At 36.5% G+C, this 22,855-nt stretch overlaps 1 protein-coding gene across 1 annotated transcript in view; it reads left to right on the top strand.

Moving 5' to 3' along the window:
• Nucleotides 1-22,855, top strand: part of DIAPH2 (diaphanous related formin 2) — an 816,245-nt gene that overhangs the window by 277,025 nt on the left and 516,365 nt on the right. Inside the window, exons 19-20 of the mRNA XM_060182500.1 lie at nt 4,513-4,614; nt 5,996-6,090. Coding sequence (XP_060038483.1) covers nt 4,513-4,614; nt 5,996-6,090 — 197 coding nt within the window. The remainder of the gene's footprint in view (nt 1-4,512; nt 4,615-5,995; nt 6,091-22,855) is intronic.

Genomic DNA, 22,855 nt, shown 5'->3' with positions numbered 1-22,855 from the left:
ACCAGAAAATAAAAATAGAGCCAGTGACCATATGGACTTTAGTGCGGTAAAAAGCTAGGATGTCTAAACAATAAGGGCAACAAAAGGGAAAATAGCCTCCTGGAGCAGTGGATTTGTGGTGCAGACACCAAGCCCCAGCAATAACCCTGGAGGCAACAACAATAAAAAAACCTAGGATGTCTACTTTAGTTATGTTCTTAGGGGCCCATGACTTTAGTGATTACTGTCTGAGTAACACGGAGGTGATTTAAAAACATTGTCTGGGAAGATATAGTCACAGTTGAGAACTGAACTAGAAAACTTGATTAGGGCAGAGTTGCTTCCATACTTGAAGAAAATATATAAATATAACTGTCTACCTCATCAATCTGACCCAGGGCCTATGTATAATCATATTTAGCACATGTGCCTGTAAAACTTTGGAGTCCCTGTCAGTATGAGCTCACAGTCCATGGTTACAGTTGGGAAAATTCTAGGCTGTACTCATTTCAGGAGCAGTCTTCAGAACCAGTAGCAGAATAGGAAGACCCAGCCTTGCTTCAGAAATGGGGCAGCACCTACGAATACTACTTTATAGGGAGGGAAAGGTCCTGGAGAAGGCCTTGAAAGGGCTTATGATGAAGTCCCTGATGGAAGTGACCAGTGATGGTGGAGAGATGGGGTATTTTAAAGGTCTAGTCCATCACCCATTGTATCTACTGAGGAATCCTGGGATTCCCTGACATGGGCCCCAGATGATGGGGTGGCCTGATAGTGACCAAAGAGGCCACCATTCAGTGAGCCAGTCTCTTTCCCTTTTCCAGCTTTTATAGTCCCTTCTTTAACTGAAAAGCTTGGATTTTCTCCAGGCTGATAAAGTGTTGTGTTATTTGCTGTTTCCATATTGGTCTATGTGGTCTGGCCCCAAGTTAGGGAGGAAACACACCTAGGATTTTACTAGGAATCTAAGTTAGCTTCAAGTTTAATGATTCTAATAAAGGTTGTCATAGGGACAATAATTGTCCTTTAGTTAATATAAAATTTTGCCAATATATCTCTTGGCCAGTTGCATATATTTTTTTTCTTCTAAACATTATCAAGGGTTAGCAATAATTCTGATGCTATTAGAAAACTCCATTCAGGATTATATTTTTTTCTAAAGTATTTTCGATTTGTGATTAATAGTGGTTTATAGGATGTAATATTATAGGGTATAGTTCCACACTGCACCCACCATCACAGATATTTAGCACCACCCTCCCAATTATAGCCTTCATAGTTCTCACGAAGTCTTAGAGACAATTTTTTTGTTTCTGTTTTTAAATGTCCATGTGAATCAGTTGTCTAGATTCCATATGAATGAAGCCATCTTGTAGTTGTCTTTCAACTCTTTACTTATTTCACTAAGCACTAACCACATCTTTCTCCATTAATTTTATCACAAACCACACAGAATTTCTCTTTTATTGCATATTAGTATTCCATGGAGAATATATATTCCATAACTTCTTTTTATATTTGGAGGATTAATGGTTTACAACAGGTACAGTTATTGGTAATGAATAGAATTTTTCAGTTTAATGCAAAACACTCTCACCCTCCATCATAGTTTTTCATCCACCATGATGTGCTAGGACCTGACAGTGGCCATCTCCTTAGATTTATTTGATTTGGTATAATACACTGAACTCAGTACAAGTTTTACTTTGCTTTTTCCTCTTCTGCTATTATTTATCAACTTCAGTCCATGTGTGAAGTCATCCCATATTCATCCACTTTCTGGTTTATTTCACATAACATAATTCCTTCTAGCTCCATCTATGATGAGAGAAAGAAGGAAAATTCATCACTATTAATACCTAAGTAGTATTTTATTGTGTATATATAACAGCTTTCTTAGTCACTCATCTTTTGTTGGACACCTAGGTTACTTCCAAGGTTTTGCTATTACAAATTATGGTGCTATGAACATAGATATACACAAATCTTTTTATGGGTGAGTTTGACTCCTTTGGATATATCACCAGGAGATGAATTGCAGCATCATAGGGTAGGTCCCTTTTTAGTCTTCTGTGAGTTCTCCAGACTGCTCTCTACAGGGATTGGTCCAATTTACATTAACACCAGCAGTACAGGAGGGTTTCTTTATCCTCTGCAACCTTTCCAGCATTTGTTCTTACTATCATTTCTGATGTATGTATGACATTCTCATAAGGGTGAAGTCGTATCTCATTCTTGTCTTTATTGTATTTCTCTAACAATCTATGACAAACCATTTTTTCCAATGTCTCTTGGCTTTTTGGATCTCTTATTTGGTGAGTATTCTGTTCATATCCTTTTCCCACTTTTGGATGGTGTCATTTGTTTATTTGTTGCTGAGTTTGGTGAGCTCTTTGTATATTTTGACTTTTAGTTTTATCTGATGTATGGCATATAAAGATGTTTTTCCCATTCAGTTAGGAGTCTGTTTTGGTTGTGGTTTCTTTTGTTGTACAGAATATTTTTAATTTGATGCAGTCCCATTTGGTTTATTTTTTTGTTTTTGTCTTCTTTTCAGTTGGACTTGTGTCATTGAAGATGCTATAAAACTCATATGGAAAAGAGTTCTGCCAATATTTTCCTCTAAGTATTTATTTGATAGTTTCTGGTCCAACATCAAAGTCCTCAGTCCATTTGGAGTTTACTTTCATGTGTGATGAAATCTAGTGGTTTAATCTGAGTCTTCTGCACATTTCAGCCCATATTTTCCAGCACCATTTGTTGAAGAGTCTCTCCTTTCTCAATTTAATAGATTAGGACACTTTGTCAAAAATTAAATGTCCAGACTTTGCTGCCACCTGAAGAAGACTGGTCCTGAAATGGGTGCAGCCTAGAATATTGTAGACATGGACTTTGAGCTAAGACTGACAGGGATGCAGAGGTTACACAGGCTCCTGTGCTAAATATAAATAGACATGGGCCCTGATAAAATATGAAACTGGAAAAAAAAGAATTAGTTTTAAAAAAATAACACTTAGATGTCCTTAGATGTAGGACTTATTTTAAGGCTCTCACTTCTTTTCCACTGCTGAGTGTATTGATTTATTTTTTTATCTTTTTAAGTTTTTATTTATTTAATTCCTTATATTGCCCTTGTTTTATTGTTGTAGTTACTATTATTGTTGTTACTGATGCCGTTGTTGCATAGGACAGAGAGAAATGGAGAGAAATGGGGAAGACAGAGAGGGGAAGAGAAAGATAGACACCTCCAGACCTGCTTCACCACTTGTGAAGCGACTCCCCTGCAGGTGAGGAGCCAGGAGCTCGAATGCTTTGCACCATGCTTTGCACCACGGTTCTTATGCTTTGCATCCTTAACCCACTGCGCTACCACCCAACTCCCCTGAGTGTGTTGATTTCTTTTCCAGTGCCAGGCAGTTTTAGTTATAATGTCCCTATAATATATTTTGAGATATGGGAGTGTGATGCCTCCACTTCTGTTCCTTTTTCTCAAGATTGCTTTGGCAATTCTAGGTATTTTCTAGTTCCACATAAGCCTTTGTAGCTTTTGTTCTATTCTCTTAAAAAATGGTGGGACTTTAATGGGAATTTCATTAAATTTGTATATTGCTCTAGATAGAATACTCATTTTAATTTTTCCAGTACATGGACTACGTTTCCACTTCATTGTATCTTTTTCTATTCTTTTGAATAATGAGTCATGATTTTCACTATAGAGGTTTTTCACTTCTTTTGTTAGGTTTATTCCTAGATTTGTTTGTTTGTTTGTTTGTTTGTTTTTGAAGCTATAGTGAATAGGCTTGATTTCTGGATTTTTTTTTCTTCTTCTGGCTTAGTGGTTGCATAAATAAACACCAGTGACTTTTGCATGTTATTTTTTTAGCCTAACACCTTACTATATTGCCTGGTAATTTCCAGGAACTTCCTCATAGACCTATGTCAGCAATGAAAACAATAAAATCACCCATCCAAAAGTGAGAAAAGGATATGAACAGGATACTCACCAAATAAGTGATCCAAAAGGAGAGTAGACATAGAAAAATATTGCTCCAAGTCATGGATTATTAGAAAAATGCAAATAAAGACAACAATGAGACAACATTTCATCCCTGTATCTTAGGTCCTTAGAAGCTATTTCACTAAATTAAAGGCAATTCTGTTTCAGCATATTTAAGGAAAAGTGAATACCTGTCTTTTTCCTCAAATAGTTAAATTTAAGGAGTTTTTTTTTCATAATATATTCAATTTTAGTGTGGCTATACCTAGTAAAGGAGCCATTCATTGTGTATATTAATTAAAAAGCAAGACTATTTTGTTGTTGTTGTTCTATTTGATATATCTTTTAGCTTGTTAATATAGAAACATCTAAGCAAATCTATATTTTTGTGTTTATTCTGTTTCCTGAACTGATGATATAAACATACTTATTGATTTTGGGATGAGCTTTTACTAATGTAGTGTTCCTTACTCATGTTATTCCATGTATTTGAATTGTTATCATTTATTGTTTGTAAATCAACATTTTTCTTTCAGTTCAAAAGAATGTAGAAACTGTAGAAGAAAAGAAGACCATGCCTGCAAAGAAGAAAGTAAAAGAATTAAGAGTTTTGGATCCCAAAACAGCGCAGAATCTGTGTATGTTGTATTTTCTGAGTAAGGACGGTAGTAATGTTAGTGGGAAGAGGTTGTTAAGTATTTTGAAAGTAAATTGCAATTTTTAAAAGTTAAAATTAGCATCTACTTGATGAAATGCTGTGGGAGTTTATTTTTTTAAGGATTGTGGTATAGGGAATCAGATTAAAATAAACAACTCATTATTGTCTATAGAATTGCTCTATCAGAAAAAGAAATCTCTTTATAGCTGCTATGAATATGTATATTTTTTATCTGACAATACATTTTCATTATAAAGTCAATATTCTGTATTAAAAATAAAAACTATAGGGGCTGGGTGATGGAGCACCTGGTTGAGCACACATGCTAGAGTGCACAAGGACCCAGGTTCAAGCCCCTGTTCCCCACCTATGAGGGAAAGCTTCAGGAGTGGTGAAGTAGGGCTGCAGGTGTCTCTCTCCTCTGTCTTCCCCTTACCTCTCGATTTCTGGCTGTCTCTACCCAATAAATAAATATAATATTTTTTCAGGGGGGTAGCTTCACAAGCAGTGGAGTGCTATTAAAAAATACAACTATGATTCTCATAACTTATTGCTATCTGTCAATGTTACTAGATTATAGAGCTCTCTTTTGGTGTTTATGCCTAGGTAATTATATTTCAAAGGCAGAAAGTATTTTTTTCTTTATATCATGAAGACATATTTTACATATATTTTATTCTGGTGATAAGAGTGGACATATTTTTCAATTTAGAGTACAATTATTGTTAAAAGTTTTTGAGTATTAGCTGTTTTTAGAATAACATTCAATTTTTCAATATGACATTAATGTATGTAAAATTAAGAGGAAGTTCATGAGGGATATTGATTCAACATATGAAGTATCTTATATGTCGCATTAATGTCAGGAATTCAGAGAATATGATGAGTCAGACACTTAAAATTATCTTATGTGGGAGAACACCAAGTAGATTTCTATTATTTTAAAAATATGAATTGAATAAAATTCTCATATTTTGAATAAAAATATGAGAATTTCTGTTCTGCATGCATCTAATAATCTCCACTCCAAATTCTATGTCAAATTAAAAGTTTAATTTGAAATAACATCTCTAGCTTAGAGATGTTATTTCAAGATCATTTCCTATAGGGTCAATTTGAAATGCATAACAAGCATGTCATCATAAGTATTATTGGTTGGAGTTTTACTTTGTATATAAATATGTATGAGCTGTAAACATCAAAGCCTGTGATAATATCCCCCCCATTATTTTTCTAGAAGAGCAGTTTTATCCATCTGATGATAACTATCCAATGAGTCTATGAAATTTTAATCAAGTACCTATTAGAACTTTAAAATGTTGATGCCATTCTATTTCTAATGAAGTATCTTTTTATTTTAGCTATCTTCCTAGGCTCTTATCGTATGCCATATGAAGATATAAAAAATATCATTTTGGAAGTTAATGAAACTATGTTGAATGAGGCCTTAATTCAGGTAACTTGCTTATTATTCTTTTTAAAAATTCATTTTCACAGGTATTTCTTCTAGATAGCTCTCTGCTTTCTGGAGGTATACGAAAATGCTCTACTATATTTAGATCATGCACTCAGAAGCATCAAGTTATATTAATAGTAGGAGGGTTCTTTCTTTTCTTTTCTTTCTTTCTTTCTTTGTTTCTTTCTTTGTTTCTTTCTTTGTTTCTTTCTCCCTACCTTCCTTCCTATCTTGCTATTTTTTATTTGATAGGACAGAGAGATGTTGAGATGGGAGAGATAGAAATGGAGAGGGAAAGATAGACACCTGCAGACCTGCTTCATTGCTCATGAAATGTGCCCCCTGCAGGGAAATGGAACCCTGGTCCTTTTGCATGGTAATGTGTATGCTCAACAGGGTGCACCTCCACCAGGCACTTAATAGTAAGGATTTAACATAGAAGATCTAGCTTTGAGATTTATTTCATTTATTAGATATGTGTCATTTTTTAAATTTAAGCAAACCTAGACATATCATTTCCTGTTGTTAGCTGTACATAAAATAGCATGTATTGTATCATTATTAATTTGCTAAGTAGATAGTGCTATCACTTTATGGTTATAAAGAGAGGAAAAGAGGTTAAATCATTTGCTTATGAGCAAAGCATAATTGCAAGTTATATTTTTATTATGATTATTTTTTGCCACAGGAATTATTATTGATGCTCATTGCCTACATGACTTTAATTTCCAGCACTCTTCCCTCCTTCAGCCTTGTTCTCATCCTTTCTCTCTCTCTTTCTCTCTCTCTCTCTTTTTCTCTCTCTGTCTCTCTTGATAAGTGGTGACAGAGAGGAATAGAGGGGGAGAGAGAGAGAAGAGACACCTAAAGTCCTATTTCATTTCCCATGAAGCTTCTGTTCTACAGGTGGGGACCAGGGCTTTGAACCAGAGTATTTGAGGATGGTAATATATGTGCATGGCCAGGTGTACCATTGTTTTAAGTTATCTTTTATTAAATATTTATTAGATTACTGTGCTGGATATTGTACAAAGCATTTATGTATTTTATCTCATTGGTTTCTATAACATTCCTGCAGAGAAGAAAACTGAGGCTTAGAGGAATTTCACAATGTTACATAGTAAGTAAGTGAAAGGAAAGCAGAGGTGAAACTCAAAATAAGATCTACCTAGACTCAATAAAGCCTTTTCTATTTCTAGTCTGTCTCCTATGGGCAAACTATTTCAACTTGATGGACCTCAATCTCATCATCTAAAATAATAGGGTCTCACATAAACTTTGTCAAGTGTTTAGCAGATTTAACGTATAAAAATTCCTGGTGAATCTGACATTGTCGAGTCTAACTTCTGTAGGTAAAATATCAGTCATTACAGTTTTGATTGTTTTGGGGACATGCAATTTACTTGGATTTTATGACGATTTAGTAGTTTGTGCTTTAATAATTTTGCCATGTTCCCAGTACATACATGTCTAAACCCCAGGAAATCATAGAACCATTATTCTTTATGTATTCATTATATATATATATATATATATATATAGTATTATTATAATCATTATTATGTTTATTATTAGAACACGCCATGTGTATAGAAGTTCATCCTTTTCTTATATATTAATGAAAAAATGAATTGGTTTATTGTCATGATAGACTTTGGTATAACCACTAAGATATCTCCCTGCCTTTTTTTTTTTTTTTGTATGTGTGAGTTCTTCATATGTCTTCATTATTAGTTCTTTGTCTGACATATAGGGGTCAAGGACTGAGAAGTGTTCCTGAACTGTGAAATGGTAGAGCTTGTTTAAAAGAGTACATCTGAAATTTCTGGAATATTTGGGAGGGGTGGAATGACCTTTGGTGTATTTAGGCTGCTGGAGATTAGATGGCAAATGGTTTCACCAATTCTGAACTGTTAGAAATACAGTCTGAGATTCAACAGTTAAGTTCTCACCCTGGGTAGGGGATAGGGGAGAAGAGGTAGGCTACCACAGTGCAATTGAAGCTATTTTCAATGTCTCTGAGTTCCCAAGAGACAGAGGCTTGTTGTTGTTCTGATATTATAACCAATTGTACCAGTGAACAATGTTTTCAAATGCAAATGCGCTTGTTTGTTGTTCACCTCATTTAGTCCTTCCTTTATATGTTAGTCTCTCTGTTTTAGTCTGTTAAGAACCAGCTCTCAGAACTGTAGAGTCCTGGGCTCCAGAAATAACTACTTCCTACCAGAGTAGGTCTACCTCCTTGTATCCTGGATAGAATCTGCTTTATCACATGAATTCCCATTGCTGTTCTAGAGCTCCTTTCCATTCTCTTCTCTATCAGGTGAAGGCTTATTTACCTATCCACTTGGTGGCGTTCTCCTCTCAGCTGTAGGTCGTTTTTTTATACAATGGTGTTGAAGGTTCAATAATTGACTTGACTTGGTCTCTAGAGAAAGCTACAAGGGCTAATCATTTTCTGTTACATGTCTTGACAAATAAAATCAGAATGTAAATATATATAATACTAATATGATACTAGTTACCAGTTACATATATTGATAACCATATTTACTGTAAATCATTAATTTTCAGGTAAAAAAGAAAACAATATTATATTGTTATTATTATTGAATTGTTATATGCCATCGGGGTAATCACTAGGGTTCATGTCTACATGACTCAGCCATCTGCAGTGACCACATTTTTCTTTCTCTAGATAGAGAATGAGATATAGAGAGGAGTAATGAGGGAGAGAGATATAGGAGAGACAGAGGGAGAGGTTCAACAAGATACATTTGTTTCTGTTTTTTTATTTTTATTAGTGATTTAATAGTTATTAACAATATGATAAGATAACCCTAACCCTAACCCTAACCCCTCTTCCTCTCCCTCCTCCTCCCCTCCTCCTACCCCCTCTTCTTCCCCCTTCTCCTTACCCCTAGTCCTCCCCCTCCTCTTTCCCCTCTTCCTCCCCCTCCTCCTCCCCTCCTCCTACCCCCTCTTCTTCCCCCTTCTCCTTCCCCCTAGTCCTCCCCCTCCTCTTCCCCCTCTTCCTCCCCCTCCTCCTCCTCTCCTCCTACCCCCTCTTCTTCCCCCTTCTCCTTCCACCAAGTCCTCCCCCTCCTCTTTCCCCCTCCTCCTCCCCCCTCCTCCTTCCCCTCCTTCTCCCCTCCTCCTACCCCCTCCTCCTCCTCATCTTCCCCCCTTCTCCTCCCTCCTACTCTTTTCTCTCCTTCTCCTCCTCCTCCTCCTTCTTCTTCCTCTTTTTTACCAGAGCATTGCACAGCTCTGGCTTATAGTGGTACAGGAGATTGAACCTGAGACTCCAGAGCCTCTCAGACATGGGAGTCTCTTTGCATAACCATTATGCTATATACCCCCACCTATATATTTAATGCAGGGCTTCACACTTGGCAAGATATGTGCTATATTACTCAAGCTTCCTCTTGCCTCTCAATGATTATATTGAAATTAAATTCAGCAAAATACACAGGAAGGCTGAACTATTTTTTTAAAAAAGATAAGTTGTCCTTAAGATTCATGTAACTTAAAGGATGCATGAATTTTGAGAGTCATGTGAAAAAAAAAAGGTCATAGGATAGTAGGGTCAGTTCCTCAAGAAGATATAATAGTTCATATGTCCTATAACAGGATGCCTAAATAGCAATAAAATTAAAAGGAAAAGTAAGCAGCAATATAATAATGGTTGGATTTGTTTTTCTTTTCTTTTCTTATTATTGAAGAGGATGTATTTTGAACTGACAGTTTGATTCATTTATCTGAAAAGACTTGACTAAACAGAAATTAATGTTGTAAAGAGAGTGCCCATAACAATTTAAGAACTAAGCTTTTAATTCCAGACATCAAAAGTAATCTGAATTTTTTTGCAATTTTAGCTGTAGTTTTTTAAAATTTATTTAAAAAAGGAAACATTGACAAAACCATAGGATAAAAGGGGTACAACTCCACACAATTCCCACCACCGGAACTCTGTATCCCCTCCTCTCCCCTGATAGCTTTCCTATTTTTCTTATCTTCTCTTAGGCTTCACGATACTTAGCTGACTTTTTCAGATAGAAAAGGGAAAGATTAAAAAAGTGAGAGGGAGAGAGACACTACAGCACCAGAGCTTCCTTCAGTGTGGTGGGGACTGGACTCAAAGGAAGCTTGTGTTCATGGTAAAGCAGGTGTATTATCCAGGTGAAGTATATTGCTGCCCCTATAGTTTAATCTTTAATGCCTCATTTTTCAAGATAGATAGATCATTCATATAGGGAATTATTAAAGTAACAGGGGATCTGAACATCAGAGAACAAATGGGTTAAATAAACATTTACAGAACATGTGGTCCAAAACTGTCAGACTTTTTAAAAATGATGCTGTTAAACAAATTACAGCCAAGGGAGTGCACAAATCAGGGAAAGTATGATATGCCACAGAAGCCAGTACAGCAAAGTCTTTTTTTTTTTTTTTTTCTCCAGGGTTATTGATGTGGCTGGGTGCCTGCACTACAAATCCACTGCTCCTGGAGGCCATTATTTTCCCTTTTTTGTTGCCCTTGTTGTTATTATTGCTGTCATTGTTGCTGGTTAGGACAGAAAAATCGAGAGAGGAGTGGAAGACACAGGGAGAGAGAAAGATAGACACCTGCAGACCTGCTTCACCCCTTGTGAGGTGACCCCCCTGCAGTGGGGATCCAGGCTTGAACCTGGGTCCTTAAAGCTGGTCCTTGAGCTTTGCAGCCCTGTGTGGTTAACCTGCTGCACTACCGCCCAACCCCCACAGGAAAGTTTTTCTAAGCAGTAATGAATAGAGAAAGATCAGAGGAAAGATAACACCTTTATTGTTCTGAATTGTAAAGACTAACTTATGAAGTAGTTGCTGATTACTTGTAGCTCTTTGCTAACCAAAATCAACACGACACACCAATCACAACATGGATTATGGTTAAGTATCCCTTGACCAGATGTTTTGTTTTTGTTTGTTTGTCTCTTTTGTTTTGTTTATTCATGTTCTGTTAGTCTCTCCCCTACTTATCTTTAAGGGACAGTACATTCACATAGAGTATGGAACTGTTGAGTGCCCTATTACTATTTTTTTTAACTTTTTAAATTTATTTTACCTTCTGATGGCATTGTTTTTTTTTTTTTTTTTTTTTTTTTTTTTTTTGTAGTTAGTATTGTTGTTGTTACTGATGTCATCATTGTTAGGACAGAGAGAAACGAAGAGAAAAGGGAAAGACAGAGGGAGAGAGAAAGACAGACACCTACAGACCTACTTCACTGCCTGTGAAGCAACTCCCCTGCAGTAGGGGAGCCAGGGTTTCAGACCAGCAGATGCTTGTGCTTTGAGTGACTTGCATTTAATCCGCTGAGCTACCACCGGACTCTAGAGTGCCCTATTATATTTACTCACTCCCTACTTTTATTTTCTCTGGCCTCTTGTTCACTCCTTTCATTTCACTCTTCATTCTTCCTTCTTTGTTTCCTTATCTCCCTCTTTATATTTCCTTCATTTAAAATAATTTTTGTTGATAATAGATCTAACCATTCTTAACATTAACATTAACATTAACTTATTTTGTGATATTCAGTTCTAGTGTACTTTTTTTATAACCGAAGATACATGAGTGTATCTTTCTGTCTTCCTATGCCAGCTGCTTACTTTTTCCCTTCCTGATATTTTCCATTTATACTGGATATATTACTTTTCTCAAACTCATTGTGTATCTGGTGATGTAATTGACCTGTAAGGTTTATATGGTTATTTTCTAAATTACATTTTACAACTCAAAATAAATTATATGAGCATATTACTTAATAGTCAGGCCTGGCAGAATGATCAGAATGGAGCAAAGATCATCCATTATATTACCCCGATTTCCAGGCAGTTTTACTCCTAAGTCATCAAAGATAGATTGTTATCTATTGATTCTTCAGGGAAAACAGATTATTCAGCTTCCATCAATTAACTAGTTTTAGAGTATAATTATTCTTATAGTCAAGAAATTTGTGCGTATGTAATAGAGCACATTTTTGTCTCCTCAACCCATCTTTGTTGTCATTGATCTATTTATGCAGTTATCGACCATCTGTATTTTATGCAGGCTAGTCAGTCTGCATGTATTTGTGCAATTTACAAGGGTTGATGACTTTAGACGACTACTACTATGTCAATTAAAACTATAATGGCATTAGTTTTGTACAATACAGAAGCACTCTTCTCTTAAATAAAATCTTGTATATACCAGGTTAAGTTTCTAAGGAAAATGAAGCTATTGGCAATGATGGTAACAATCATAGTGATTTCATTTCCATTTATATTCATGATGGAATAAATACTTAATTTATGACATGCTATTGAAATTTAAAATTCTTTTATCCATGAGTATCTGGGGCTGTTTTTGTCTTTTCTGAATGATCAATAAAGTGGTTTGTTTTCCCTTTCCTTTCAATATAAAATAAATTTTCTTTTTCCTTTACTAAAATTTTTGTTGCTATATTGCCGCTGTTGTTGAAGCCATGATCATTCTAAGCAAATGCAGTGATTATTTATTTCTATCCCAGCTACATATATTGTCATTTATATTTTATATTTTATTTGTCATCATCACTGGCAGTGTTGCTTTCCATAAGTGATTCCATACAATTTCTTTTAAAAAAAATTTTCAGTATTCTTTATTTCCTTTTTGTTGTAATAGTTATTGTTGTTGTTATTGATGTTGTCATTGTTGGATAGGACAGAGAGAAATGGAGAGAGAAGGAGAAGACAGAGAGGGGGGAGAGAAGAACAGACACCTGCAGACCTGCTTCACTGCCTGGGAAGCGACACTCCTGCAGGTAGGGAGCCGGGGGCTCAAACTGGGATCCTCACATAGGTCCTTGCACTTTGCGCTACATGCACTTAACCTGCTGCGCTACAGCCCGACTCCCTCCATACAGTTTCTTAATGAATTAAAAGGCAGTTTTAATTACTTTAAACTAATTTGATTTTCAAATCATTTAACCCATTTACACTTTGAACAAATTTATTTATTTATTTATTTATTTTTTTACCAGAGCACTGTTCAGCTCTGGCTTATGGTGATGCAGGGGCTTGAACCTGGGACTTTCAAGCCTCAGGCATGTGAGTCTGCATAACCATTATGCTATCTACCCTCTGCCCTGAACAAAATATTTTTATTAATAATTGAATAAGATGGAAATCCTGGGTTCATGCTTTTTGCTATTCTTAGACATTAGGCTATAGTAGAACTTCATAATTATGGTATATTTTATGTATTTATTAATTTTAAACTCATTTAATTTATTTTTAAATATATGTTTGTTTATTGTGGGAGAGATGTTGAGAGATGTGAAGCAGAGAGAGAGAGAGAACAAGAGTACTGCTAATCTCTGCAATAATGTGATGCTGGGGATAGAACCTGGAACCTCAGACATGCAAGTTTGTATTTTGACAGTCTGAGTGCTCTCTCCATCCCTCTTTTATTTCTCTTTATAATCTCATTGTTTTGTTTATTTGCATTTCTTTGATAGTAATTTTGAGCACTTTCTCATATGAAAGTTTACCTTCTGTATTTCTTCCTTGGTGAAGGAATGTGGTGTCTTCACCACATTTTCTATTGGATCTGTTTGTTTTGTTGCTGAATTTAATAAGCTCTTTATATAGTTTGATTATTAGCCCTTTACCTGATATGTATTATATATTTTCTTCCATTTTGTAGAATATCTTTTTTATTTTTATATTAACGATTCAGTATTGGTTTATAAAATTACATGTCAACAGGGGAATAATTCCACATGGCTCCTACCACCGGGACTTGTGATGATGTCCTGATAGAAGTGACCAGTGGTGGTGAAGACAAAGATCCATAAGAGGTCTAGGCTCATCATATTTATGTGGGAATCCAAAGATTCCCTAATTAGTGCCCCAGATGGTGAGGTGGTGTGATACTGACCAAAAGGGCCATTATTGAGTCTCTTTTTTGCCCTTATCTAACTTTTATAATCCTTTCTTTCTCTGATGATTTTGGACTTTTTCCCAGTTGTTTAAGCATTGAGTGTCATTTGTTCAGCCCAACCAGAATTAGTATTTTGGTTTTTAGCAGCCTATTTTGGGATCTGTCTTCTTTGGGCCTTTCTATTAGATTGCTAAGCTAATTTTGTCTAAGTCTAATCAGATAGACAATTTATGATGACTTCTTTGGGCACTACAACTAGGATTCAAAGTTTATTAGGTCTAAGTCTAATAATCAAGGACTACTGAAAACTATTACTTTGAGTTATATAATGGCCCATAGCTTATGGCTACATATGTAAACCTGTACTTAGTACACTAAGCACTACCCCATACCTAAACTATTTGCTAGATGATATATACACACACATATATATATACATATATATATATATATGATTATAAGTTAATAGGACTGTATATTAACACTGTTCATGCCAAAGATCTGTGTCCCCTACCCCCTTATAGTGAAGCTAAAAAATCTACCCTCTCCACCTAGAGTTTTTTACCCTGGTGAGATACTCCAAACTCAGTTAAATTCTACTTTGTGTTTTCTTTTTTTTAATTATTATTATTTAAGAAAGGATAAATTAACAAAACCATAGGGTAGGAGGGGTACAACTCCACACAATTCCCACCACCCAGTCTCCATATCCCACCACCCCCCCCCGATAGCTTTGCCACTCTCTATCCCTCTGGGAGCATGGTCCCAGGGTCACTGTGGGTTGCAGAAGGTGGAAGGTCTGGCTTCTGTAATTGCTTCCCCGCTGAACATGGGCGTTGACTGGTCAGTCCATACTCCCAGTCTGCCTCTCTCTTTCCCTAGTAGGGTGGGTCTCTGGGGAAGCGGAGCTCCAAGACACATTGGTGGGGTCTTCAGTCCAGGGAAGCCTAGCTGGCATCCTGATGACATCTGGAACCTGGTGACTGGAAAGAGAGTTAACATACAAAGCCAAACAAATTGTTGAGCAATCATGGACCCAAAGCTTGGAATAGTGGAGAGGAAGTGTTAGGGAGGTACTCACTGCAAAACTCTAGTGTACTTCGCTTTCAGGTATATATTTTGCATTAGTTTATGGATACGTGTGAAAATATGCTCTCTCTCACAGAACCTGGTGTATATCTAGGTTTTGGGACTTTATTAGAAAGTGAACCACCTGGGATAGAATTAGGGAATAGTATGAAAGGAAAGGTCTCACCTGAGTAATGAAGCTGAAGGGTTGTCATTCCACATGTGAAGTCTCTGGACACAGTCTGAAGTGAAGCAAGTTGAGGTGGCATTCGTTGTGTTGATTAGGTTGTGATCGGCAGATGCAATATTATTTGATATGAATTGGGAGAGGCATACGGGAAAGTGGGCCCTATCCAAGGGTTCCAGGACTGGGGGAAGTAGAGGTTCTATAGTGGAGATGTGAGGTTCCTGCTGTCTTAGGGTGTCAGACCAGAAACAATTAAATACTTAGAGGAAAACATTGGTAAAACACTTTCCCACCTATACCTCAAGGACATCTTTGATGAATCAAACCCAGTTGCAAGGAAGACTAAAGCAGAAACAAACCAATGGGACTATATCAAATTGAAAAGCTTCTGCACATCCAAAGAAACTATTAAACAAACAAAGAGACCCCTCACAGAATGGGAGAAGATCTTCACATGCCATACATCAGACAAGAAACTAATCACCAAAATATATAAAGAGCTCAGCAAACTTAGCACCATAAAAGCAAATGACCCCATCCAAAAATAGGCAGAGGATATGAACAAAACATTCACTACAGAGGAGATCCAAAAGGCTAACAAACATATGAAAAACTGCTCTAGGTCACTGATTTTCAGAGAAATGCAAATTAAGACAACACTAAGATACCACCTCACTCCTGTAAGAATGGCATACATCAAAAAGGACAGCAGCAACAAATGCGGAGAGGTTGTGGGGACAGAGGAACCCTTTTACATTGCTGGTGGGAATGTAAATTAGTCCAACCTCTGTGGAGAGCAGTCTGGAAAACTCTCAGAAGGCTAGACATGGACCTTCCATATGATCCAGTAATTCCTCTCCTGGGGTTATACCCCAAGGACTCCATAACACCCAAGCAAAAAGAGGTGTGTACTCCTATGTTCATAGCAGCACAATTCATAATAGCTAAAACCTGGAAGCAACCCAGGTGCCCAACAACAGATGAGTGGCTGAGAAAGCTGTGGTATATATACACAATGGAATACTATGCAACTATCAACAACAATGAGCCCATCTTCTCTGACCCATCTTGGACAGAGCTAGAAGGAATTATGTTAAGTGAGCTAAGTCAGAAAGATAAAGATGATTATGGGATGATCCCACTCATCAACAGAAGTTGAGTAAGAAGATCTGAAAGGGAAACTAAAAGCAGGACCTGGCCAAATTGTAAGTAGGGCACCAAAGTAAAAACCCAGTGGTGAGGGGTAGACATGTATCTTCCTGGGCCAGTGGGGGGTGGGAGTGGGTGGGAGGGATAGGTCACAGTCCTTTGGTGGTGGGAATGGTGTTTATGTACACTCCTAGTAAAATGTAGTCATATAAATCACTAGTTAATTAATATGAGAGGGGGAAATTAATTGTATGTCTCGAAGTTTTTTAAAACACTGACTGAATCTTTTTAATATATAGGCTGTGTATTTGATATGTGGACTCTCTCAAAAGTCTTGACCAAGTAGATCAGAAGCAACCAATAGCACAGCTATACACAAGATACTGGGTACTGTACAGCAAACCCTAACAAAAGGACTTTTCAGAGTTAACCCAATTACCAAATAATGTGATGATAACATTAGCTATCGATTGTCTACTTTGTTTTTTCCTGTCTGTTCTTCTTTATCAATTTCTGTTTATGAGTGGGATCATCCCATACTTATCTCCTCTTTCTGACATATCTCACTTAACATGATTCCTTCTAGCTCCATCCAAGATGGTTCAGAGAAGATGGGTTCATTATTCTTAATAGCTGAGTAGTATTCCATTAAGTATATATACCGCAACTTTCTGACTTTTTTATTGGATTATTCTTTTTCTTTTTGTTGAGATATATGAGTTCTTTATAGGTGTTTTTGTATCAATGGCTTGTCTGAAGTATGTTGTGAAAATATTTCTCCCAGTTGGCTAGTTCTTGATTTTAGGGGGAAAGATTTCAACTTTTCTCCATTGACTATGATGTTAGTCATGGGTTTATCATTTATAGTCTTTATCTTTCTTTTTGTTGATATAGTGGATTACATTGAGTGACTTGTGGATGTTGAACCATCTCTATTTCCCAGGGATGAATCCCACTTGATCTTGATGTATTCTCTTTATATGTTGATGGATTTGATTAGCCAATATTTTGTTGATGATCTTTGAATCAGTGTTCATCAGGCATATAGTTTTATAGTTTTCTTTTTTGGTGGGGTCCTTTCCTCCTTTGACAAACAGGGTGTTTTTAGCCTAATAGAATGTGTTTGGGAGTATTCCCTCTTTTATTTTATGGAAGAGTTTGAGGAGAATGGGTGTTAGTTCTTCTTTGAATGTTTGGTAAAATTCATTAGTATAGCCAACTGGGCCCTGGACTTTTGTTCTTGGGTAGGCTTTTTATTACTGCTTCAATTTCTTTACTAGTGATTGCCCTGTTAAGTTTATCTACTTCCTCTTGTATCAAGGGTTGACACTTGGTATGACTAATAATGTGTCCATTTCTTCTACATTGTCAAATTTATTTCCGTACAGATGTCCATAGTAGTCTTTCATAATCCTTTGAGTCTCTACCTCATCTGCTATATAGTTCTGAACAATTTACCATGGCATTCTCTCTTTTTCTCTTGATGAGTGTAGATAGTGGCTTATCTATTTAGTTTATAATTTCAACGAACCAATACTTCATTCTGTTAATCTTCCTCATGATTTTTTGTTTTCTGTTTCTTTTATTTCTGCTCTGATTTTTGAATATTTTCTGTCTCCTGCTGACTTTGGGTCTGTTTGTTACTCCACTTCTAGTTGGTTCAGTTGGGTTGTTACATGATTTACTAGCGATTTCTCCTGTTTATTAATGTAAGCCTATATTCCTATGAACTTCCCTCTGACCACTGCTTTTGCAGTGTCTGGGATTTGGTTTCTTCATTTTCATTGGTATAAAGTTAATTTCTAATTTCTATTTTGATCCCTGCAATGATTCATGTATTGTTCAGAAGCATACTATTTAGTCTCCATGCTTTGGGGCAATCTCTTTTCCTTTTTTTTGGTTGATTTCTAGTTTCATGCCTTCATGGTCTAAGAAGACACATTTTATAATTTTCATATTTGTTTCGGTTGTTTTTGATGCCCAGGATATGGTCAATACTTGTAAATGTTCTGTGTGTACTTGAGAAGAATGTGTATTTATTACTTTTGGGGTTAAGAGTTCTGAATACATCTATTAGGTTCATTTCATTCATGGTTTCATTTAAGCTTTCTACTCCTCTATTGATTTTTTTGTCCAGATGTCCTATCTCTTCCTGTGAGTGATTTTTTTAATTTCCCTACTATTATTGTGTTGCTGTCAATGTCTCCCTTATGTTCAGTATGCTCCTAACTTTGGGGCATATATATTTATGATGGTTATATTTCTTTGTTGGATTACTCATTTAGCCATTATGTAGTGTCCCTCTCTGTCTCTGATTACTTTATTTACCTGAAAGTCTATCTTATCAGAAAACAGAATAGCTGTCCCTGCCCCTTTTTTTGTGAGTTATTAGCTTGGTGTGTCTTGCTCCAGCCTCTTATATTAAGTTTCCATTTCTCTTTTCTTAGGATGTATATTTCCTGAAGACTTATAATGGATGGGTCCTGTCATTTAATCCATTTAGCTAATCTGCATCTCTTGATAGTTGAATTTAGGCCATTCACACTTAGAGTGGTTATTGATTTTTGTTGTTTACCCGTGCCATTTTCTCTGCCTTAACCATGTTTAAATACGTACCAATGGCTGTAGATCTTTCAGCTGTAGGTTATCACTTCAATTGGGTTTTTTCTACCTATTTGTTTTTGGTGGGAGAGAAGATCAGATTCCTGTTACTCCATGGCCATGCCTCCTGAAAGTTTCTGTAGAGTATCTTTCGGTTTTGATATGATTTCTTTTGCTGTACAGAACCTTTGTAATTTGATATATTCCCATTAGTTTATTTTTCTTTTTTCCCCCCTTGCTGTTGGAATTGAATATTCTAGAACATTTCAAAAGTAAGTGTTCTTACAATATTTTCTTCTGTGTATTTGATAGCTTTTGTTCTAATGTTCATGTCTTTGGTCCACTTGGAGTAGACAGTTGTGCATAGTGATATGTGGTTGTTCAGTTTCATTCATTTGCATGTTTCAACCCACTTTCCCAAGCCCAATTTGTTAAAGAGGCTCTCTTACTCAACTTAATGTTTTGGAAACCACATACGAAAACTAAATTGTCCATTGGTGTAGAGGTTTTATTTCTGAGTTTTCAGTTCTGTGTCTATATGTCTGTTTTGGTAACAGTACGAATTTTTTTTTTTAATTTTTTATTTAAGAAAGGATTAGTGAACAAAAGCATAAGGTAGGAGGGGTACAACTCCACACAATTCCCACCACCCAATCCCCATAACCCACTCCCTCCCATGGTAGCTTTCCCATTCTCTATCCCTCTGGGAGCATGGACCCAGGGTCATTGTGGGTTGCAGAAGGTAGAAGGTCTGGCTTCTGTAGTTGCTTCCCCGCTGAACATGGGCGTTGACTGGTCAGTCCATACCCCCAGTCTGCCTCTCTCTTTCCCTAGTAGGGTGTGTCTCTGGGGAAGCTGAGCTCCAGGACACATTGGTGGGGTCCTCAATCCAGGGAAGCCTAGCCAGCATCCTGGTGGCATCTGGAACCTGGTGATTGAAAAGAGAGTTAACATATGAAGCCAAACAATTTGTTGAGCAATCATGGATCCCAAGCTTGGAATAGTGGAGAGGAAGTGTTAGGGAGGTACTCACTGCAAACTCTAGTGTAGTCCTGCTTTCAGGTATATATTTTGCAGTAGTTTATGGATACGTGTGCACATAAGCTCTCTCACAGAAACTGGTGTATATCTAGGTTATGGGACTTTGTTAGAAAGTGAACTACCTGAGATGAAATGAGAGTGTACTATTAAAGGAAAGGTCTCACCCGAGTAATGAAGCTGAAGGGTTGTCATTCCACACGTGAAGTCTCTGGATACAGTCTGAGGTGAAGCATGTTGAGATGGCAATCGTTGCTTTGGTTAGGTTGTGATCGGCGGATGCAATATTATTTGGTTTGGATTGGGAGATGTATACGGGAAAGTGGTCCCTATCCAAGGGTTCCAGGACTGGGGGAAGTAGGGGCTCTGTAGTTAAGATGTGAGGTTCCTGCTGTCTTAGGGTTCAAAAAGACAATCAATAGTTAATATTATCATCACATTATTTGTTAATTGGGTTAACTTTGAAAAGTCCCTTTGTTATGGTTTGCTGTACAATACCCAGTATCTTGTATATAGCTGTGCTATTGGAAGCTTCTACCAGAGCACTGTTTATCTCTGGCTTATAGTGGTGCTGGGGATTGACCCTGGGACTTTGGACCCTCAGGCATGAGAGTCTGTTTGCATAACCATTAAACCATTATGCTATCTACCCTCTGCCCAGTACAAAGCTGTTTTGATTATAGTAGCACTGTAGTATAATTTGAGGTCAGGTAGTGTGATGGTTCAAGTCTTGTTTTTTTCTCAAGGAAGTTTTGATGATCCTAGGTTTGCAGGTTCCAGATAAACCTTTATTGCTTTTGTTCTATACCTTTAAATATATGTGGTAAGTTAATGATAGGGATGCCATTAAAGCTATACATATATATAGTTATCAGTAGGATAGTCATTTTGACAGTGTTAATTTTTCCAATCCATGAGCATGGACTATCTTTCCATCTATTTGTATCTCTTTCCATTTTTATGAATAGTGAATCATAAATTTTGGTGTACAGTTGTTTTACATATTTTTGGTAACTTTATTTATAGATAATTGATTACTTTTGTTGTTATAGTAAAAGTAATCAATGCTCTGATTAATTCTTACTAGTCTGGCATTTGCATAGAGGGATATCACTTAAAAATTACTGTATTCGTTTTTAAGAAATATTATGTTTATTTATTTGAGAGAGATAGCCAGAAGTCAAGAGGAAGAGGGAAACAGAGAGACACCTGCAGCACTGCTTTATCACTTGCAAAGATTTCTTTCTTTTTCTTTTTATTTTTTTACCAGAGTACTGATCAGCTCTGGTTTAAGGTGGTGCAGGGGATTGAACCTGGGACTTTGAAGCCGCAGGCATGACAGTCTATTTGTATAACCATTATGCTATCTACCCCTGCTCTGCTTGCAAAGATTTCTTCCTGGAGATGGACTGGAAGTTTGTACCTGGGCCTTTGCTCACAAAGTGATAGTATTCTGATATAGAATATTTCATTTAATACTTAAACATTGTGTCAGTGTGTTAATTTTACAAGTATAAATAAAATTTCAGTTTTATATTTCCACAAACAAAAATAAAGGAGAAATGCTAACTTCATTTTTTTAAATGCTGCTTCTCAAAGTAAAATAATTGCTCGTAGCATTAGTACATACCCTTGCATACTTGAATTGTTTTTTTCAGTTTTTTATTGTTTTAGTTATTGTTGTTATTGATGTAATTGTTTTTGGATAGGACAGAGAGAAATGGTGAGAGGAGAGGAAGACAGAGAGGAGGAGAGAAAGATAGACACCTGCAGTCCTGCTTCACTGCCTGTGAAGTGACTCCCCTGCAGGTGGAGAGCAGGGGGCTCGAACCAGGATCCTTATGCCAGTCCTTGTGCTTTGCGCTTAACCTACTGTGCTGCTGCCCGACTCCCGAATTGTTTTTTAAGACACTCTTTCTGGGAGCTTATAATTTTGTGCTTTCCATATTTATTTGTTTGATATGAATGAGAGATATTGAGGGAGAAGAGAGATAGTGATAGAGAGAGATAGACACCTGCCGCATTGGTTCACTATGCATTAATCCCCCCCACAGGTGGGGACTGGTGGCTTGAACCCTGGTCCTTGTACATGATAATTTGTGCTTTTAATTCTGCCATACCACCTTGCTTGAAATCTTATAGTTTTGTGTGTGTATACATATTGCATTTGTCTGCATAAAGTAAGAAAATACTGACACATATGCATTATTAAAAGCAACATTGCCCATATTCTATTTATATGGCAAAAAATAGATTTAAGAACAGTGACTCTATCTTGAATCTCTTATTACTAAGATCTTCATGAGATATGAGATAAAATGGAAAGGTTATTTTTTGGCAAGAAAAAATGGCATTATGGTTCTATGCCTTCACTTTACTAGCCTTTAAGTATGCAGTTAACATTTAAAGGGAAAATACTTTGGAAGTATTTTAAGGTAATTGTAGAAACTTAAAAATACAGCTAAAAACCTTTGATTTTGTAGAAGAAATTACTTCAGAAGTTTTCTAAAGTTCTTTGAGAAAGTGTATTTTTGATGTGTGAAAAATATAGAAAAAGCTGTTCATGTATGACATAGCTACTGTTTCTCCCTGTGTTGCTCTTTCTGAACATCATTTGATTGCCATTTTCTAGATGAAGCCCAGAATTGATCTTTTAAGCACAATTTGGAAATATTTGCTAGAAAATGTTCAGTAGTGAACAGGAACGCTAAGCAGGGGAAATGGAAAGGTTGAAACTGCACCAGATGTTTGCCTACCAACTCAGTTTGCTTAGAATTTAA

The sequence above is a fragment of the Erinaceus europaeus genome, chromosome X (assembly GCF_950295315.1).
Source record: "Erinaceus europaeus chromosome X, mEriEur2.1, whole genome shotgun sequence".
NCBI lineage: Eukaryota > Metazoa > Chordata > Mammalia > Eulipotyphla > Erinaceidae > Erinaceus > Erinaceus europaeus.
Note: the sequence above shows the minus strand (reverse complement) of the source record. Positions and strands in the feature narration are given on the sequence as shown.